The sequence below is a fragment of the Schistocerca nitens genome, chromosome 5 (assembly GCF_023898315.1).
Source record: "Schistocerca nitens isolate TAMUIC-IGC-003100 chromosome 5, iqSchNite1.1, whole genome shotgun sequence".
NCBI classification, from domain to species: domain Eukaryota; kingdom Metazoa; phylum Arthropoda; class Insecta; order Orthoptera; family Acrididae; genus Schistocerca; species Schistocerca nitens.
The window spans coordinates 224659357-224682066 of NC_064618.1; the positions used below are offsets into that span (position 1 = coordinate 224659357).

General features: G+C 44.7%; 1 protein-coding gene and 1 non-coding gene across 2 annotated transcripts in view; one reads left to right on the plus strand and one right to left on the minus strand.

Moving 5' to 3' along the window:
- Positions 1 to 21116, minus strand: part of LOC126260839 (peptidoglycan-recognition protein SC1a/b-like) — a 76147-nt gene extending 55031 nt beyond the window's left edge. Inside the window, exon 1 of the mRNA XM_049958240.1 lies at positions 20961 to 21116. Coding sequence (XP_049814197.1) covers positions 20961 to 21039 — 79 coding nt within the window. The 5' untranslated portion in view covers positions 21040 to 21116. The remainder of the gene's footprint in view (positions 1 to 20960) is intronic.
- Positions 16897 to 16971, plus strand: Trnas-aga (transfer RNA serine (anticodon AGA)). The gene has a single exon. It is a non-coding gene; the product is annotated as a tRNA-Ser (tRNA).
- Positions 21117 to 22710: the final 1594 nt, after the last annotated feature.

A 22710-nucleotide genomic window follows, 5' to 3' on the forward strand; every position in this document is an offset into this window, starting at 1 on the left:
TTTCTCATGCGATACTTGGTCGCTTAATGACAGTTCATTAAAATACTACAACGTGGGAACATGTAGTCTACATCGTCAGTGGATGAACCAGAGAACTTCGAATTTTTATATTTTATTTCACTCCAGCTCGTATATTGTGTGTAGAATATTGATTTTCTTTTTAACCTTTACCTGCGTAATATACGGGTTGGAAAGATGTGACACCTGTACCGTTTTAGTAATTAAAACGAGGGTAACGGTTCCTCGACGCTTTTTCAGTGCGAATGCGCAAATATTGTCCGAACTCCTACGGGAATCAGGATTTGCGAGCAGAGAGTTTAATGGACAAGGGACGCTGCATTACAGCGTGAGATAAGCTTGAAATTTGAGTTCGTGAGGAACCGAGTCCGGATTGCCGAAGTGGTACGGTAGCTCAGCGTGTTCGGTCAGAGGGTTAGCTACCCTTTGTAATAAAAAAAAACTGAGCGAACGGATCAAAAAACAAACTGAGCGGGTGTCATCGGACGTCCGCCCTGAACAAATTCAATCAACAATATAGAACAAAACGAAACTTTAAAAAAAAGGGGTTAAGGCAGCCGCTCATGAGAAGATGTACCTCCGGGTTCGAGTCGCAGTCCGGCAAAAATTTAACTTTCGCCACTGCACTACCACAGTACCTTGTGCAGCCAGCCGTCACGATTTCCCACACATCGTTTTCTTTCCCCTTCCTCGCGTTTCATGTTTACATTTTGGTAATTGCAAGGCTATTTTGTTTGTATCCACGGGTGTCGACTCCTGTGCTCACGTACCCCCTCCCAATTTTTTTTTTCTTTTTGTGCTCAGCAGCCACACGAAATGGAGAGGGAAAATGAAATAGAATCAATGAAAAATAAACCAGAAAAAATGGAAAAAGTTTAACGCTGTCAATTACACCAATTCTGACGTCGTGATTTCGCGTTGTCCCTTGCACCCGGTGCTTCTCGGTCCTCCAGAAACAACTGACAAATGCTCAGCGCTACTCTATCGCGGGAACATCGCGGAAATTTTTGAACGTTTCCTCCAACGGGTAACGGCCGGTAGACATTTAAACCGCCTGCTTTGCCTCAAAAGATATTCACCCACTCAGTACCATTCTTTGTGAAACAGTAAGTTTTAATTTACTTTTTTAAAACTGCGTAGCATCATTTAGACGAAAATAGCGAGGTTCGTCAAGTTTATTTTCCTTAGACGTGTCAGCGGTGACAATTTTCATATTAATGAATTATGTTTTCCTTTCTATAATACTAAGTATATACTATAGCTGAAGTATTTTTTACAGTTTTAATGGATGTTCTCACTCGTTTTTCTCTAGATATCAAGTCATGCAAATGTTCTGCTACTGACGTAACGAGGAATATGACCGGAGATTTTTCGCGGTTGCAAGGAAAAAATCAGAGAATTCTGCATGTTCACTATTTGGTCTATTTTTTGAACATTGTGACTCAAGAGGCAATCCAGGATGAGACCCCCGTGAGAGACTCAACTGGGTGTTGTGTGATGTCCTTAGGTTAGTTAGGTTTAAGTAGTTCTAAGTTCTAGGGGACTGATGACCATAGGTGTTGAGTCCCATAGTGTTCAGAGCCATTTGAACCATTTTTTTTGAGAGACTCAAATATGAAAGAAATGACCAGTTCTGTTCCCAGGTCATCCCAAGCGGCCAGCAATATTTGAGTATCTGCAAGGTGCCTAAGGTTCTGGTTTTATTCATCTTATATCCCTTCGGCCTTTTTGCCCTGTCAGGTGGAGCTGTAGGGTAAGTTCACTTAAACCTATTTTCCAGAATTACTAACAATTAATTTTGTCCTTTGAGGAACTCGGGCTCGAAAAATCCGATACCGATGCTAAAGCTAAAGGCTTCTTAAATTTTCTGTGTTCTTTCGAATTTATTTTTGTCTGTGCGCTTCTTATTAAAATTTTAGAGCCAGTTGAAATTTTGAATGCTTTTCTGCACAATCCCTCTCTAAAGATCCAAAAGTCCTGGACAATATTAATAATGTCCGAGGTATTGCGAAGTTCTCTTGAGCTGATGAAAGTTTCCATGAAGTGTGGAGCTCTTGTTTGGAATTGACCAAAAATTTCGACGTCGAAGATCCGAAACCTCCAAAGGTCCGAAAGATCTCTCGAAAACTTGATGACTGCGCTTTACCCTATGCTTTTACCTACCCCCGTGATTATCACCGGAGAATTTATTTTGAAGTTTTAAATGTTGTGATTCAGTGTTTCGAGGATCGATTTTCTAAACCTGTTATGAAAATTAACTTTGCACAGAAATATGATATTAGATGTGTGCAAATCTAAAAATTATTTCGTTGGAAGTACGGAAGACGAAGTGAGATTCTTTTTCTTAAACATGCACGTCGGCGTATTGATTCCAGAGGTGATGAAATTAATATAGTTCTCTTTAATCATACGAACTTCTAAATGTACAGCAGGACGTTCTCATTCCACCCTTAGCAGATTAAAAACTTACTGCGCAACACCATGACGCAAGAGAAACTGAACGACAACGCTATCATGCATGACCACAAACAAGAAGCAAAAATCTTGAACCTCGTAACACTGTGGCGAATATTTTCACCTGACGACCCACTGTTCGTGGGAACACATTCTTTACGAGTGAGAATTAGGAAATACACAAAGATTTGAGAAAATAAACAATTCTATGTGGATTATTTCTTTGTATTAATTAACAAGTGTGGAAAAAAGAACCTAGTAAAAAAACTGTTTATCTTTATCCTGAACTTGATTTTCAGGAGGGTCAGATTTCAAAATTTGTGAACTGTGATTTAGAGCACCGACATAGATCGTCAAAACCTAGCGCCCCTGTTTGCAACTTTGTTATTATTTTCCATATTGGGGAAACTCGGAACACAGTGAGATAAATTGTAATAAAATTATTTTTCAGTAAACGTTTGTGTCTAAACATCGACACAAACAACGTCCGCCATATTGCCAAATTTTCCATCAGTCAAAATGTCTGTCATGCACGCTCTACCTTTGAGAAACACACAAACAAAACCGTAGCCAAATATTTGGCAAACATAGTAAAAACGTCAAATTTTTTGATCGTGTACGGTGGCCTTTACGAGCAATCCTGACAGTGTCTTTTAGTTCTCGTGCGATAGTAAACTTGTATGTTTAGAGATGCAACACGGCAAGCAGTCATATGCGGGACGCCCAGCTCTCGGGAAGCACACAAGGTCGATCTTGTGGGACTGCTCACAAAGCTTTACCATACTCTGTACGAAAATTACTCTGCACAGTTGTTGCAGACTTCGACTCTTCAAACCAAAACACACAGCGAGCACTTTCAGTATCTGTAAAAGCGGCCCATCTTCGCTGCAACTGCCACTAGTGGTTCCGGTGGAGCGATTCTGTGCTAGCGTTCCACATGTGTGAAAACGTGATCTGTTTTACTTCAAGATGACATCACGACTAAGTCTGTGAGTGGTATGAATAAATTTGTGCGGATTTTCAAAGCTGTAACGTCTTTTTTGATACAGCCTACATTAGAATACAGTTTGCAGTGTATCCTCGTGCCACTGGTTCTGTTGATTAGTGCCAAATATCATGCTTACTACTTTGCTGTCGATTTCATTTCTTTAGGAAGTTTCGTTACTGGCAGATCTAATAACCTGTTTCATAGCTAATTAGCAAATTCTGTTACGGTTAGTCTAGTACGTGGTTGAATGACAAAGAACTGGAAGCACGCTTTCCTGCCGCTCTCGTAGTTGTGGATGCAGCTCTGCTACGAATTTAGAGAAGCATGATCCAGCTAGTCGCCAACTGTTTAAAGATACGGGGAGGTATATTTGAGCTTCTGCTCCGTTTTGTGAAAAACATGCTGTCACTGATAGTGTATTTAAAACATTAAAACAGTCCACTCTTACTGAATGTAATATGAATATCTTACATCTTCACATTGATATGTTTTGTAGTTATTTCTGATCTACGACTGATAATTATTTTTACATTATTATTGTTATTCATAAATATTTCTGACATGCCTGCAAGTAACTGCTACGTTCAATGTTAAGAAAAACGGTACTTGTAGGTCATCTATCGTTTAACTGAGCGGATTATATTTAGAGAAAATAAAAAAAATTACACCTAGACCCATTATTGAACCCTCGAACTGTAGTATTCCAACAACACTCCACGCGCTGTACTAACCGAGCTGTACAGACAGTATTCAAGCAAAATGCTTGTTCATGTGATTACAGTGATGCGACATTGTCTTTTCTGACGTTATTTTTCTACCCTAATATGCACGGCATGAATTTTTGTTAGAGACGTTTTGTCCTGATAGTATGAAAGGATCACTCTGTGGCGTCCTATTGCGCGAATTTCGGCTCGCCCTGTACATGTGGATATCTGTTTCCGCGCGTACACTTTTCTGGAAAGATGTTCTTTCTTTCCTGAATACTTGTTCTGCTAGTAACTTGCTACACAGACAGACGCTGTGACTCATCCTGAACCTTCATGTTATGAATGTCACCCACGTTTAAAGCCAAAGGTAGGAAAACAAACGTCCGACCTTCATTTGCGTTAGGTGTCTTGCGTCACTGCCGAGTTTTCAGAAAAATATGTTGAAGCAACAACGTCATTCTGCAGAAACAATTGAAAAATTATCTCCCACGGACACTGCCTTACAGAAAATACCTTCAGTGGCGGGCGGGAGGGTCTGAGTGCTCCAGCGAAGTCGAAGGCTACACCGACAGTAGCATACCTGCTGGCAGGGTCATCCAGGCCGGACAGGCCTTGACAGAGGAGCCAGAAGAACTGTGTCTCACATAGAGCGGGCGAGAGGGGTGGAGGCTCTCGTTAGGGGAGTAAACCTCAAGGGAAAATCCTGGTTCAGAAATGATTCAAATGGCTGTGAGCACTATGGGACTTAACATCTGAGGTCATCAGTCCCCTAGAACTTGGAACTGCTTAAACCTAACTAACCTAAGGACATCACACACATCCATGCCCGAAGCATGATTTGAACGTGCGACAGTAGCGGTCGCGCGGTTCCAGACAGAAGCGCCTAGAACGGCTCGGCCACAGCGGCCGCCGGAAAATCCAGGTCTTCCAAGTTAGGGATTGGATGGGGGGCTAGCAACCCCACCTCGGATACCCCACATCGACCTCAGAAGAATAAGTAGATTACACGATGGTGACACAGCAAAGAAAGGGGTTACTCAGGAGGAAAAAGGATATCATGATAGCCACCTGGAATGTGAGGACATTTGCGAGGCCTGGTAAACTGCAAGAAATTAAAGAGGAAATGTATAAATATACAGTGAAAACAGCTGACTACAAGAACTACTATCGAAAGGACATAGAATGATTGCAACAGCTAAACATACAGGGTGCTCCATTGATAGTGACCGGGCCAAATATCTCACGAAATAAGCGTCAAACGAAAATACTACAAACTTGTCTAGCTTGAAGAGGGAACCAGATGGCGCTATGGTTGGCCCGCTAGATGGCGCTGCCATAAGTCAAACGGATATCAACTGCGGTTTTTTAAATAGGAACCCCCATTTTTTATTACATATTCGTGTAGTACGTAAAGAAATATGAATGTTTTAGTTGGACCACTTTTTTCGCTTTGTGATAGATGGCGCTGTAATAGTCACAAACGTGTAAGTGCGTGGTATCACGTAACATTCCGCCAGTGCGGACGGTATTTGCTTCATGATACATTACCCGTGTTAAAATGATCCGTTTACCAATTGCGGAAAAGGTCGATATCGTGTTGATGTATGGCTATTGTGATCAAAATGCCCAACGGGCGTGTGCTATGTATGCTGCTCGGTATCTTGGACGACATCATCCAAGTGTCCGGACCGTTCGCCGGATAGTTACGTTATTTAAGGAAACAGGAAGTGTTCAGCCACATGTGAAACGTCAACCACGACCTGCAACAAATGATGATGCCCAAGTAGGTGTTTTAGCTGCTGTCGCGGCTAATCCGCACATCAGTAGCAGACATATTGCGAGAGAATCGGGAATCTCAAAAACGTCGGTGTTGAGAATGCTACATCAACATCGATTGCACCCGTACCATATTTCTATGCACCAGGAATTGCATGGCGACGACTTTGACGTCGTGTGCAGTTCTGCCACTGGGCACAAGAGAAATTAAGGAACGATGACAGATTTTTTGCACGCGTTCTATTTAGCGACGAAGCGTCATTCACCAACAGCGGTAACGCAAACCGGCATAATATGCACTATTGGGCAACGGAAAATCCACAATGGCTGCGAGAAGTGGAACATCAGCGACCTTGGCGGGTTAATACATCGTGCGGCATTATGGGAGAAAGGATAATTGGCCCCCATTTTATCGATGGCAATCTAAATGGTGCAATGTACGCTGATTTCCTGCGTAATGTTCTACCGATGTTACTACAGGATGTTTCACTGCATAACAGAATGGCGATGTACTTCCAACATGATGGATGTCCGGCACATAGCTCGCGTGCGGTTGAAGCGGTATTGAATAGCATATTTCATGACAGGTGGATTGGCCGTCGAAGCACCATACCATGGCCCGCACGTTCACCGGATCTGACATCCCCGGATTTCTTTCAGTGGGGAAGGTTGAAGGATATTTGCTACCGTGATCCACCGACAACGCCCGACAACATGCGTCAGCGCATTGTCAATGCATGTGCGAACATTACGGAAGGCGAACTACTCGCTGTTGAGAGGAATGTCGATACACGTATTGCCAAATGCATTGAGGTTGACGGAAATCATTTTGAGCAGTAACTGCATTAATGTGGTACTTACAGGTAATCACGATGTAACAGCATGCGTTCTCAAAAAATGGTTCAAATGGCTCTGAGCACTATGGGACTCAACTGCTGTGGTCATAAGTCCCCTAGAACTTAGAACTACTTAAACCTAACTAACCTAAGGACAGCACACAACACCCAGCCATCACGAGGCAGAGAAAATCCCTGACCCCGCCGGGAATCGAACCCGGGAACCCGGGCGTGGGAAGCGAGAACGCTACCGCACGACCACGAGATGCGGGCATGCGTTCTCAGAAATGGTAAGTTCACAAAGGTACATGTATCACATTGGAACAACCGAAATAAAATGTTCAAATGTACTTACGTTCTGTATTTTAATTTAAAAACCTACCTGTTACCAACTGTTCGTCTAAAGTTGTGAGCCGTATGTTTGTGACTATTACAGCGCCATCTATCACAAAGCGAAAAAAGTGGTCCAACTAAAACATTCATATTTCTTTACGTACTACACGAATATGTAATAAGAAATGGGGGTTGCTATTTTAAAAAACGCAGTTGATATCCGTTTGACCTATGGCAGCGCTATCTAGCGGGCCAACCATAGCGTCATCTGGTTTCCCCTTTCGAGCTAGACAAGTTTCGTTCTTTGTAGTATTTTCTTTTGACGCTTATTTCGTGAGATATTTGGCCCAGTCACGATCAATGGACCACCCTGTATATTGATGTATAGTGGAGGGGAAACATATATTGATGTATAGTGAATGGAGGTACGGGTCATCATGGTACTGGCTTTCTTATACATAGCTAAAAGAAGATAAAAATAATTAGTTTCAAAGCAATCAGTTACAAGTTGTGTCCTTGGAGAGCTGGGACACGGGGTTTCAATATCACGATGATGTTTGGCTATGCTCCTACGGAGGAGATGAAGATGACAAGGATGCAGTTTACTTCGAAATGGAGAAGGAAATCAGCAAAGTCAGAGGCATTACCAAAAAACTATCCTTGGGGATCTGAATGCAAAAATAGAGAAAGAAGTGTACGGAAACGTAACAGGAAGGGACTGTCTACGTGGAGTCTGACTAAGTCTGATACACTTTGCCAGTGGCAAGTAAGTAATAAAAAGCTCATGGCGTCCAAGGAAAGATAATACGAAGTGCATGTGGGCATCGCCAGAGGGAGTTACGAGAAACCAGACAGACCATGCTACATATGATTATAGATAAACGGCACACATCAGTAATTATGGAAGTTAGCGGCTGTAGAGGGGTAGATGGAGACACAGATCATTAGTTAGTGAGGATTAGATATAGGCAGAAGACAGGTATAGTAAGAATCAAAAAGAGTAGGAGGAAAGTGAAACACAGTATAGAAAGACTCCAAATTAAAGAAAAGCAGGAAGAATGCAAGAAGAAATTAGAAGAGATTATCAAGACAAGAAAGAGCACATGGATGTGGAAACTAAGTGAGGGATACTGGTGTTGCGGCGTAACGATAAGCGACGGCACGAAGAGGAGGAATGCAAGAGCAAAGAAGGCTGTGAGACGACATCAGCCAATAGCCTTCTGACAAGAATCGCAACACGACAGGAGCGACCTCTAGCCGAAGAGAATATAAGCGCCGGTCCTGCCAACCTCGGCCAACTGTCCTTCCATTGCCACACAGAATATGTAACCCAAAAAAGACTGAAGCCGGTAATGGTATTGTACCCAACGTTCACCGGCAGGGAATCGAACCTCTACACCAAGCTCCGGCTGTATCGGATGGCTGTCCACCCTTCCCTCACCTATGGCTCCACTGCGTGGCCTACGGTTAGTGCCTCCCAGATGCAGCCCCTCCAGCACCTGCAGAATAAGGTGCTTCTGTGGAGCCTGCATGCCCCTCCCATCACGAGGAAATGGACATGGCCACTCTCAATACGTGCATGCGAGAGAAGGCGCGGCGTCTCTATGCCAAAGTAGAAACCCTTCGCAACACGGACGCTGGCGTACAAACCATTGCCACCACAACTCCCCGGCACTGGCACCGGCACCCTGTTCCTCTTATCATCCTTGAGGACTCAGATTCCGACCATAGTTAACGATAGCATTCTTACGGCCACTCATGAAGCGCTAGTATTAACTTGAACACTCGATGGGCGTCGATCGTCGTAAACCACCAATTTTGCTACCTGATGTTGTTCGTAGTTATACCACTGGCCATTAAAATTGCAACACCACGAAGATGACGTGCTACAGACGCGAAACTTAACCGACAGGAAGAAGATGCTGTGATATGCAAATGATTAGCTTTACAGAGCATTCACACAAGGTTGGCGCCGGTGGCAACACCTACACCGTGCTGACATGAGGAAAGCTTCCAACCGATTTCTCATACACAAACAGCAGTTGACCGGCGTTTGCCTTGTGAAACGTTGTTGTGATGCCTCGTGTAAGGAGGAGAAATGCGTACAATCACGTTTCCGACTTTGATAAAGGTCGAATTGTAGCCAATTGCGATTGCGGTTTATCGTATCGTGAAATTGCTGTTCGCGTTGGTCGAGATCCAATGACTGTTAGCAGAATATGGAATCGGTGGGTTCAGGAGGGTAATACGGAACGCCGTGCTGGATCCCAACGGCCTCGTGTCACTAAAGTCGAGATGACAGGCATCTTATCCGTATGGCTGTAACGGATCGTGCAGCGACGTCTCGATCCCTGAGTCAACAGATTGCCCGTTTGCAATACAACAACCATCGGCACGAACAGTTCGACGACGTTTGCAGCAGCATGGACATCGGAGACCATCGCTGCGGTTACCCTTGACGCTGCATCACAGACACGAGCGCCTGCGATGGTGCACTCAACGACGAACCTGGGTGCACGAATGGCAAAACCTCATTTTTTCGGATTAATCCAGGTTCTGTTTACAGCATCATGATGATCGCATCCGTGTTTGGCGACATCGCGGCGAACGCATGTTGGAAGCGTGTATTCGTCATCGCCCGGCGTGATGGTATGGGGTGCCATTGGTTACACGCCTCGGTCACCTCTTGTTCGCATTGACGGCACTTTGAACTGTGGACGTTACATTTCAGATGTGTTACGACCCGTGGCTCTACCCTTCATTCGATCCCTGCGAAACCCTACATTTCAGCAGGATAATGCACGACCGTATGCTGCAGGTCCTGCACGGGCCTTTCTGGATACAGAAAATGTTCGACTGCTGCCCTGGCCAGCACATTCTCCAGATCTCTCACCAATTGAAAATGTCTGGTCAATGGTGGCCGAGCAACTGGCCCGTCACAATACGTCAGTCACTACTCTTGATGAACTGTGGTATCGTGTTGAAGCTGCATGGGCAGCTGTACCTGTACACGCCATCCAAGTTCTGTTTGACTCCATGCCCAGGCGTATCAAGGCCATTATTATGGCCAGAGGTGGTTGTTCTGGGTACTGATTTCTCTGGATCTACGCATCCAAATTGCGTGAAAATGTAATCACATGTCAGTTCTAGTATAATATATCTGTCCAATGAATACCCGTTGATCATCTGCATTTCTTCTTGGTGTAGCAATTTTCATGGCCAGCAGTGTATGTCACCTCCTGCCTGCAACCTGAACTTCCACCGTCGGAGGGTGGTACGGGAATTCAAGTCCCCCCCCCCCCACCTTCAAAGTGCACTCCAGTGATGTCTTTGGAACAACATCATTGTCGAATGGAACACTTTTACCATCCACCTACACAGTAAGACCGTGAGCCACCTCCCACATTAAGGGGCAAAAAAGTCTCGGTCGCACAGTACCAGACCGGGACACGCAGACTATCACAGTATTAGCACAGTACTAGAAAACAGTACTAGGCCCGCCTTTAGTGATCCAGAAACTGTGTGACAAACTTACTTGAACACTGTATATAGCAAAGGCCTCTGACTTAATTACATGTCGCCCATCGCTTGTGACACCGTCGTAAATTAAAGTTAAATATTGACAATCTTCTACAATCATCCTCATAAATTAAGGATAAGGCTGATACATGGTGAAACAACGATCTGGTGGGCGGTTTGCGGGTTTAAATCACCTCTGGGTATGACCATGCGGTGTATTTGACCTGCGGTCGTCGCACGGTGGCGCTGGCAGCAGACCACATACGCAGAGGTGTGTTGGTGCATGTCATAGTAGGGTGCAGCGAGTAAGTGTCCAGACGTTTTCAGACGTACTAAAGGTGACTGTGTGTTGAAAATGGCTTAGAGAACACGTATGGATGACGTTATGAGGGGTAGAATACTAGGGCGACTGGAGGCTGGTCAGACACAGCAGGTCGTAGCACGGACCCACCATGTGCCACAAAGTAAGATCTCAAGATTATGGCAACGATTCCAGTAGACAGGAAACATGTCCAGGCGCTACAGTACGGGACGTCCACAGTGTACAACACCACAAGAAGACCGATATCTCACCATCAGTGCCCGCAGACGGCCACGGAGTACTGCAGTGGCTTTACCACTGGAACAGTTGTCTCCAGACACACAGTCTACAGACAACTGAACAGACATGGATTATTCTCCCAGAGACCTACAAGGTGCATTCCACTAACCCCTGGTCACAGGAGAGCCCGTAACGCCTGGTGTCAAGAATGCAGTACATGGTCTTTGGAACAGTAGTTCAAGGACGAGTCCAGGTATACTCTGAACAGTGATTCTCGCCGGATTTTCATCTGGCGTGAACCAGGAACCAGATACCAACCCCTTAATGTCCTTGAAAGGGACCTGTATGGAGGTCGTGGTTTGATGGTGTGGGGTGGGATTATGATTGGTGCACGTTCACCCCTGCATGTCTTTGACAGAGGAAGTGTAACCGGTTAGGTGTTTCGGGACGTCATTTTGCACCAGTATGTCTGCCTTTTTGGGGCTGCAGTGGGACCCACTTTCCTCCTGTTGGATGATAATGCACAGCCCCACCGAGCTGCCATCGTGGAGGAGTACCTTGAAGCAGAAGATATCAGGCAAATGGAGTGACCTGCCTGTTCTCAGACCTAAACACCATGGGATACTCTCGGTCGACGTATCGCTGTACGTCTGCAAATCCCTGGGACACTTCAGGATCTCCGACAGGCACTGGTGCAAGAATGGAAGGCTATACGCCAGCAGCTGCTGGACCACCTGATCCAGAGTATGCCAACCAGTTGTGCGGCCTGTGTACGTGTGCATGGTGATCATATCCCATATTGATGTCGGGGTACATGCGCAGGAAACAGTGGGGTTACGTAGCATATGGGTTTCGGGACGGTTTTCTCAACTTTTCACCAATACCGTTGACGTACAGATCTGTGTAGAGCGTGTTTCCTATGTACCTATGCTATTAGCGCCAGTTTTGTATAGTGCCACGTTGTGTGGCACCGCATTCTGCAGTTATCCTTGATTTATGAGCATGAGTGTAAGTTGTAATAAAAACTATTAATGTGATTTGCTTGTATTGTTGTATAGCATTCCGAGAACGCAGCATCCTTTAGGCACCATATACGAGGCGAGTGGGCAGGACCCCACAACTGGAAACAGTTATCAATGTAACCATGGAAGAATCACTGGGAGGCAGAATAATAAGGAACAGTGAAATGATTCGACGAGGAATGCTCACTGGTAATCCAGGGAGAATGAAGCGAGACAAAGAATGCTGCAAAGTAAGTCAAGAATAGCAACAAAAAAACTATAGAGAGACGAGGAAAACAGCAGCTAAGTTATATGTAGTAATGAACCGGCAATATGAAAGGAGGAAGATAGCGCAGCTGGACAAAATGGGGAGTAATAATGAGAAAAGTTGTGTGAAAGATCTACACTCTAGAGAAATGAAGGGAGGACACCAACCAAGAGCAGCCTTCTATACAGATAAAGATGGGAACCAAATTGGAGATAAAAGTAAAGCTTAGAAAGACGGCAAGAGTATTTTGCTGAGTTACTTGATGGGAAGGGGGGGGGGGGGGGGGACACAGAAGGAAACCTAGAATGCGGAAGAGAGGGAATTTAATTTAGAACTGGAATTAGAATCATAAACAGGTAAGCAGGAAGTCGAATCACCAAACTTAGAGGAAGTGAAAAATGCAATTAAAAACTTTAACATTAATAAAGCAGGAGAAGACAACATAGAGGCCGAATTATTAAAATTTGGGAGAAAGATGATGGAGACGGCTGTCAATGAATTAATAAAGGAAATATGGATAAAGGAATAAATGCCTAAGGATTCGACCGTGGAAATAATCTACCCTTTACACAACTATGGTGATGAGGCAGAGTGTAAAAGTGAAGGAAGGAAGGAAGGAAGACTGGGTTTAACGCCCCGTCAACATCGAGGTCATTAGAGACGCGACACAAGCTCGGATTGTGTCAAGGATGAGGAAGGAAATCGGTCGTGTCCTTTCAGAGGAACCATCCCGACATTTGCCTGGATCGACTTACGGGAAATTGCGGAAAACCTAAATCTCGACGGCTGTGCACAGATTTGAAGAGTGCAACAATAATCGCGGGATTGATCTCTTAGATAAAACGTAAAAAGTGTTTATAAAGATTTTAGCCAGTCGGCTAGAATTCCGGGTGGAAACGGTACTGGGAGATTATCAGGCTGGATTTAGGAGGCACAGACCCACAATGGACCAGATATTTTTATTGAGACATGCTACAGGATTTTCATGACTATGACAAGCAACTGAATTTGTTTTACGTTGATTTTAAACTAGCGTATGACAGGAATAAGATCCTCCGCTAAAATTAATGACGTTGGCCGAAATGACAATGAAAGCAACAGTTTGCAAGATCAGTATAGAGCAAGAGTTGTCAGGAGAGTTCCATGTGCGGAGGAGGCTGTGCCAAGGAGATGTGATCTCTGCGCTACTTTTAACTTAGCACTAGAGAAGCTAATTCGGCAAATACCAACAAACCTAGTTGGAACAATATTTAAACGGCAGGTCCAGGTGGTGGCATACGCTGATGACACGGCATTAATCGCAAGGATTATCAGGGCTTGGAAGAATAAATATGCTGCACTGGAAGGAGCAGCGTGGAAATTAGGACTGGAAGTTAATACAGGGACAGCAAAGTGTATGATGATGCGAGATCCTAGTGAAGGTGGCGGAGAGGCTTCTATAAAAATAAATGGAGAAGTTTAAATACTTAGGCTCAATAATAACAGAAGATAATACACTGAAGAGCAAAAGAAACCGGTGCACCTGCCTAATATCGTGTAGGGCCCCCGCGACCACGCAGAAGTGCCGCAACACGACGTAGCATGGACTCGACATGTCAGAAGTAGTGCTGGAGGGAACTGACACCATGAATCCTACACGGCTGTCCATAAATCCGTAATAGTACGAGGGGGGTGGAGATCTCTTCTGAAAAGCACGTTACAAGGCATTCCAGATATGCTCAGTAATGTTCATTTCTGGGGAGTTTGGTGGCCACCAGAAGTGTTTAAACTCAGAAGACTGTTTCTGGAGCACTCTGCAGCAATTCTAGACGTGTGGGTGTCGCATCGTCCTGGGGGAATTGCCCAAGTCCGTCGGAATGCACAGTGGAAGTGAATGGATGCAGGTGATCAGACAGGATGCTTACGTTATGTGTCACCTCTCAACTGCACACGCTCCACTCCATTACAGAGCCTCCACCAGCTTGAAGCTGCTGACATGCAGGGCCCATGATTCATGAGGTTGTCTCCATACGCCGTACACGTCCATCCGCTCGATACAATTTGAAACGAGACTCGTCTGACCAGGCAACATGTTGCCAGTCATCAACAGTCCACTGTCGGTGTTGACGGGCCCAGGCGAGGTGTACAGGTTTGTGTCGTGCAGTCATCAAGGGTACACGAGTGGACCTTCGGCTCCTCAATCCCATATCGATGATGTTTCGTTGAATGGTTCGCACGCTGACAGTTGTTGATGGCCCTGCATTGAAATCTGCAGCAATTTGCGTAGGGGTTGCACTTTTGTCACGTAGAACGGTTCTCATCAGTCGTCGTTGGTCCCGTTCTTGCAGGATCTTTTTCCGGCCGCAGCAATGTCGGAGATTTGACATTTTACCGGATTCCTAATATTCACGGTACACTCGTGAAATGATCGTACGTGAAAATCCCCACTTCATCGCTATCTCGGAGATGCTGCGTCCCACCGCTCGTGCGCCGACTACAACACCACGTTCAAACTAATTTAAATCTTGACAACAGGCCATTGTAGCAGCAGAAACCGATCGAACAACTGCGCCAGACACTTGTCTCATGTACGCGTTGCCGAACGCAGCGCCGTATTCTGCCTGTTTACATATCTCTGTAGTGAATACGCGTGCTGATACCAGTTTCTTTGGCGCTTCAGAACAGCAGCACAAATCTAAGAAAGGCTAGCAACTGAAAACCGATGTTATTGTTCCTTGGAGAATATATTCAAGTCCAGAAATGGTAGTAGGAATACAAAAGGCCAAATATATTTTACTAAATTAAGAACTATAGTAATGTAAGGATCGGAAGGCTGGGTGATGACCACAAAGGAGGAAGGCTGGTTATTGAAAAGGATGATGATGATGATGAGGTTTCATACTCCGAGGAGCGTAGGGGACGATGCGGGAGACCCGCACCGCCGTACTAGGCAAGGTCCTAGCGGAGGTGGTTTGCACTTGCCTTCCTCCGACCGTAACGGGGATGAATGATGATGATAAAGACGACACAACAACACCCAGTCATCTCGAGGCAGGAAAATTCCCTGATCCCGCCGGGAATCGAAACCGGGACACCGTGCACGGGAAGCGAGAACGCTACCGCAAGACCACGAGCTGCGGACAATTGAAAGGGAAAAGGAAGATTTTGAGAAAGATATTTGGGACGGTGCGAGAGTATGAAAGCGGGAAAACAAGGACAAACACAGACTACAGACATTCTTGGACACATGAATATCGTGGTGGATATCATGGAAGGAAGAATAAGATGGCCGGACATGTACAAAGAATGCCGGAAACTGGAAGTATTAAGAAAGCGTTTATAGAAAAGCCTGAAGGGAGAAGGAGGAGAGAAACGCACAGGAAAAGGTGGCTTGAAGGTATAGAGGAAGACCTCAAAGCGCTGAAAAAAAAATGGCTCTGAGCACTATGGGACTTAACATCTGTGGTCATCAGTCCCCTAGAACTTAGAACTACTTAAACCTAACTAACCTAAGGACATCACACACATCCATGCCCGAGGCAGGATTCGAACCTGCGACCGTAGCAGTCGCGCGGTTCCGGACTGAGCGCCTTAACCGCGAGACCACCGCGGCCGGCACTCAAAGCGCTGAGAGCCAGGAACTGTAGAAGAAATGCGATGGACAAAGAAGAATGGAGGCAGGTGGCAATGGAAACCAATGTTCTACGAGGACTGTAGCGCCGATCAGTAAGTAGGTAATCTCAAAAAAATGGATAGAAATTTAATGAACTCATCTGATTGCATTGCCCTTGGACTTGGTCGTTTCGCAGTGTTGTATTCTTTATTCTTTTCCAGTATTTACAGCATTTGGTGGCACACCGCTTGCGATATATATCAAAAATCGTCTTGTACCGCCATCATCGTCTTCTATCAGTTTCGACTGTTAAACATCACCACCAGCAGAGTACGTTTCCCGATTTCGGTATGTGTGCGGATACAAACATCATGTTTCATCTCACGCTACATAACGTCAAAAATACAGAACGTCAGAACTCAATACATATGAAACTTCCTGGCAGATTAAAACTGTGTGCCCGACCGAGACTCGAACTCGGGACCTTTGCCTTTCGCGGGCAAGTGCTCTACCAACTGAGCTACCGAAGCACGACTCACGCCCGGTACTCACAGCTTTACTTCTTCCAGTACCTCGTCTCCTACCTTCCAAACTTTACAGAAGCTCTCCTGCGAACCTTGCAGAACTAGCACTCCTGAAAGAAAGGATATTGCGGAGACATGGTTTAGCCACAGCCTGTGGGATGTTTCCAGAATGAGATTTTCACTCTGCAGCGGAGTGTGCGCTGATATGAAACTTCCTGGCAGATTAAAACTGGGTGCCCGACCGAGACTCGAACTCGGGACCTTTGCCTTCTGTAAAGTTTGGAAGGTAGGAGACGAGGTACTGGCAGAAGTACACCTGTGAGTACCGGGCGTGAGTCGTGCTTCGGTAGCTCAGTTGGTAGAGCACTTGCCCGAGAAAGGCAAAGGTCCCGAGTTCGAGTCTCGGTCGGGCACCCAGTTTTAATCTGCCAGGAAGTTTCATATCAGCGCACACTCCGCTGCAGAGTGAAAATCTCATTCTGGAAACATCACCCAGGCTGTGGCTAAGCCATGTCTCCGCAATATCCTTTCTTTCAGGCGTGCTAGTTCTGCAAGGTTCGCAGGAGAGCTTCTGTAAAGTTTGGAAGGTAGGAGACGAGGTACTGGCAGAAGTAAAGCTGTGAGTACCGGGCGTGAGTCGTGCTTCGGTAGCTTAGTTGGTAGAGCACTTGCCCGCGAAAGGCAAAGGTCCCGAGTTCGAGTCTCGGTCGGGCACACAGTTTTAATCTGCCAAGAAGTTTCATATCAGCGCACACTCCGCTGCAGAGTGAAAATCTCATTCTCAATACATATGTTTGTGTTTAAATTTAATGTAACGTCTGAAGTCCATTTCGTTTTATGACACTGTGTAGGTTCTGTGACTAGAAAAACTTCTTGCGGTGATTATTTGAAACAATCTACATTGAGCAACACTAAGAGTTTTCGTAGCAGTACATCTCCACACCGTCTCCAAATTTCAAGTTTGTGTCTTATAGCGGTTTGTGCTAGGCGGTGGCGAATCAGTCAGTCACGACATTCCCTTCATGATTTTCGAATATATACCTGTACTAGTTTAGCGCCAGGAGAGTCTCTGGTGTAGACTGTACGGCCTGCAGAGATTTTTTTTATTAATCGAATTTTTATTTTGTTCGCAACTCCTTCTAAGCTTTTGATGCTAATTCAAATGGTTCAAATGGCTCTGAGCACTATGGGACTCAACTGCTGAGGTCATTAGTCCCCTAGAACTTAGAACTAGTTAAACCTAACTAACCTAAGGACATCACAAACATCCATGCCCGAGGCAGGATTCGAACCTGCGACCGTAGCGGTCTTGCGGTTCCAGACTGCAGCGCCTTTAACCGCACGGCCACTTTGGCCGGCTGATGCTAATTAAGGCCATATAAGCATGGTTCTTTCCGAAAGTATTTCTGACCAAAAATAGTGAAAACGTATCTTTTTAAATTTCTAACTGAGAAGCCAAATATAAATTTTCGTAAATTCAGCTTTAAAAATGCTTTCATATTAAAATATTTTCATAAAAAATTTCATCCCCAATTTCACCCTCTTAGGGGTTCAATTTCCAAAAACACTGAAACATGCATTTTTTTTTTTTCGTAACCGAGAAGTCAAATGCCAATGTTCGTAGATGTAGCTTTAAAAATACTTTAGCAAAATGGCTCTGAGCACTATGGGACTCAACTGCTGTGGTCATCAGTCCCCTAGAACTTAGAACTACTTAAACCTAACTAACATAAGGACATCACACACATCCATGCCCGAGGCAGGATTCGAACCTGCGACCGTAGCAGTCGCACGGTTCCGGACTGCGCGCCTAGAACCGCGAGACCACCGCGGCCGGCATACTTTAGCAGTTTTTTTTTAATAATGATATATTTTCAAAAAATCTGCCACTATTTTACCCCCGTAGGGTTAAATTTCCAAAAGTGCTGAACCAAGTGTTTCTTTATTTCTGACCGAGAAATCAAATACCAATTTTCGTATGTCTAGCTTCAAAATTGCCTTAACAGCGACATGTTCCAAAAATAAACCTTCATCCCCTATTTCACCCCTTTAGGGTTGGAATTTCGTAAAATCCCTTTTTAAAACGACGCCTACAGTACATCTCCACACCGTCTCCAAATTTCAAGTTTGTGTCTTATAGCGGTTTGTGCTAGGCGGTGGCGAATCAGTCAGTCACGACATTCCCTTCATACCCAGAGATTAAGATTATGGCGAGTTGAAACGATGGACACACATGTGGAAAGACGCGTTCGTGCTGCCAGAAATGAGAAAAATAATAGCAGCGAATACTCATACGTTTACATGTCAAAAATACTTCTCTTTCTGCGGCCTTGTACACGTGAAAACCGGTTTGCACCGGAGCGACCATACTCGTAGTCGAGCGATCTGCAAGGAACGAGCATTCCTTCTGGAGCAAACAGTAAACAAGCGCAAGCAAACATTATTCGACCTGGTTCGGTCCGCATTCGCATATACTCCTTCGTGTTCCGCTAGCTATGGGGTGTTTCAGTGAACCATCAAACGAAGATCGCGAGCGATTCGCATCGGCGCTCGCAGCCTGGAAAACTTCGTGTTATTTTGCGCATGAACTGCTTTTGTTATCGATGTTAGTCTACCGTAAACGCCGGAAAAACTCGGATAAGGAGAGGAAGGGAAAGGCCCTCCACTGAGGAAAAAGAACAGAAACGCTGCTTTCCGAGAGCGTAGATTAAAACGACTGAAAGGAGAAACTGTCTCTTCATTTACACTCTCGCAAAGTCTAGTCTGCAGACTTTGTTCACCATTGCAGTTTACTATAACTCGATTTCCCAGAAACTTCGCTCAGTGGAAGGCGTGTCAAAATAAGCGGACGTATCTGGGGCTATCTGTCGATACTCGACCGATTCTGACAAAATGACTGTCGAAGTTTTCGACATACTTTATGTGCCTTTTACTGACGAGACAGAAGAAGCGGTGGGTTAGTGTCTAGAGTCGCGGCTTCACACTTTCGCCCCTCGTATTTGGAACCCGACTCTTTATTTTTAATTTTGTTTTTGTTTTTGTTTTCCCTACCCAAGTCCGTAGATTACTACATGAATGTATTCCATGTGAAATCTTCGGCAATGTTAACGCCGTTTCTTTCCCGAGTGGTATTTATGCGAAGAAATGTCTCTGTGCAAACCTGCCTTCCTGCGATGCTCATAGTGGTCGGAATTCCTACATTTCGAATGTTTCTACGGTCGTTGTAATCCAAGGGAAAGCAGAAAATCCTCCTGGAGAATAAACATAAGAATATAATATAAGAATTAAGAATTGCTGTAAGAATGAAATACAAGAATATGAATATTTAAAAAAACGGTGCGACCAGTGCGGCTGAGCTTGTCGACTGCTTAAAGAACGTCGAAAACTTTGACGATAGTTCTCTTAGAAACGGTCGACACCTAAGGATAAGCTGAGATACATGTTCGTTTGTTTTGACTCGTCTTTCGCCAAGCGAAGTTCCTCGCAAGTGAACCAGTTTTACTAATGAGTGCACATATTGATTTTAAATACTGTGAATTATTATTCTTGAACTTCACGCTAAAGCAGTGTATTACACATTATCTAAAGAAATTATCATATTAAAATATTTTATATATCTTATTGTTGTTATTATTATATCCTATGCAACTGTGGCACAATACAAGTGCTAATGGCAGCCAATTATATTTTGGAGGGGAGGGGGTGAAAGGAGGAAGGGACAGTAAGAAACTGTGGACCCCATTGAATACGACCCTGCATCTGTGCTTGTTACAGCTACCGGATGGTTATAACTACAGTGCAGCAACTCATGGGGTTCCACTGTGAGCTGTAATTATCATATGACAGAGAAACATGATAAATATGCTAATGCGTTAATGCGGGACTGATTTACACTGGAAAAAAAATTAGTTGCCATTTTAGCTACCAGGTACAAGTCTAGCGCTGTACAGCATCTTGCCGAAGTGTCCTGTGTTCATATTGAACGAATTGTGTAAACGGCGGTTAATAACAAAATCAACGTTATGCCTTTCTCACTTGTTTAACCTTTTCTTCCCACGTCCCGGTCCCTAATCCATTACATATCGAAGTATTTCAATGTCTTTCTCGCATTCAGCGCCAGATTTGCACATGGTGACCAAAATTGGAACTATTTTTTTTCCCTGCGAAAATCAGTTCCAGATTAATGCATTAGAATATATGCTGAGTTTAGCTGCCTTACGATAATTACAGCCCACACTGGACCTCTGTGAGTAGCTGAATTTTAATTACAATCACGTGGTGCAAGCGAATTTGAACACTGGCGTTTATCTACCAGCGCTCGATCACCTCTTTTCGTTCCGGTGTAAATGCGACCTATAACGCTTGCAAAATGCGGCTGCCTATAAACTGCTGTGTGTACTTGCCATTATGCTGCTGGACCTCTACGGCTAGCGTGGTCTCCGCGTGTTTATCTTGCCTCCCTACCGCCTCGGAGATGCGCATCTTTGCGACTGACGCCAGAAGCTCACTGGAAACAGTTGAGCAAGCGCCCGCCACTTCCCCTCCCTCCGATCAGGTGATGGGGAGTCGGTGCGCAGTTCCCACCGATTCGCACTGCACAAACAAAACAAGCGGCATACGTCAGCGCGGAGGGGACTTCCCTTCTCTGCCGGCCTCTTCCTAGTGTCAAAGCCGGGGTACAGCGCCAAAAATAAGAGAAAGGATAAAGGCTGCAGAAACAGTGACGACGCACTACTTCAGACAAAATACTAGTCGCTTCCTTAAAAGACGTCATTAGTTACTATGGCGCTCTGTAGAAGCTGTAGGTGTGGTACTACCTCCTAACCCTTTTGTGGGCAAAATTATTGAGCTGTTTTTTTTTTAATGAATGGAGAGCAGATAGTAGTTAATAGATAGGTATATTTATCATACAGAATATCAAATTTGCTCCAACTGTGAAAGTGAGGTCACACAACAAGGTGGGAAGTATTCTTCCCACTGCCCTTCCTTGGAGTTAAATGACAAAAACAAATTTTTCAATATATGTCATATTTATTTGGTAGATTTACTTCTCTTGTTACAATGATTGTTCACAATTACTTGCCATGAAATTTTCTGAAACATTGGCCTATGCAAAGTGGTATTTGACAATATGTACAAACACAGCGAGTGCTCTTTTCCGCAGCATTGGTACTACAATGACGGCACGTCCAGTAGGTTTCTCCTAAAATGGGTCGATGCTCCCCTACAGCCAAATGACGAAAATCTTCAGGTACTTTACCCCTTTTTGCCAGAAAGACAGGTTTTTGTCCACGCCTTTTATGGGATGAGAAGCCAGCGATCAATTGTCTGGCTAGATGGATCCTGTATGTGAGCTGATCATGCTGTCCACTTTCTCTTTTACTAATTTTCCACAGGATAAAACTGTTCACTGCAGCAACGTCCACCAGGAATTAAAATATTCTGTGCCACCATTTTACAGAACGGCTGCCAATAGCATACCTTTCTCATAATTGATCAAACTTATCGACACCACACGTTATTTTGTTGTATTCTGCCACAACTTCAGGACAAGAAATCTCTGTACTAGTACCATCCTTGTTTTTCCTTTTCATTGTTGCTGTTTCTCATGAGTCATGAATTGAGGACAGGAAAGTGACTATACGGTTATCCATCCATTTTACTGCAGAAATAGCTCCTTTTGTTTCAAACTGGAATTCTCCCCGTTCCAATTTTACGTTTTCCTTCATAAATTTGGGTAAATCGAAAGTATTTACCTGATACTATAGCTTTGAGGAAAAAATCACAAAATGTCACGCAAACAGCACTGAAAGGCTCCTCTACAGAGCAACACTCAGCTATACAATGCCTCTGCGCAAAGGCTCAGCAAAAACGGCGGGAACTTCCGATTGGAAGCAGTACCCTATACTGTTCACTAGGTGGGTACCCGTGGTCTAGGGATAGTCCGCTGTTAGCAGCGGTGGGGCAAGGTCGTCGTGCCTGTGTCCCCCTGTTAGCGCACCGCGCGCGCGAGTGTTTACTGTTTACCTTCCGCTGCGGCGAGTGTCACGCGTCCGTGTCTCGGTAGTGCCATGGCGCACTCGTATCGCAAGTCCACAATCAAGATCATATTTCAAGCGGACTACGCAAGACCTCGAGCACTTGACATTGAAC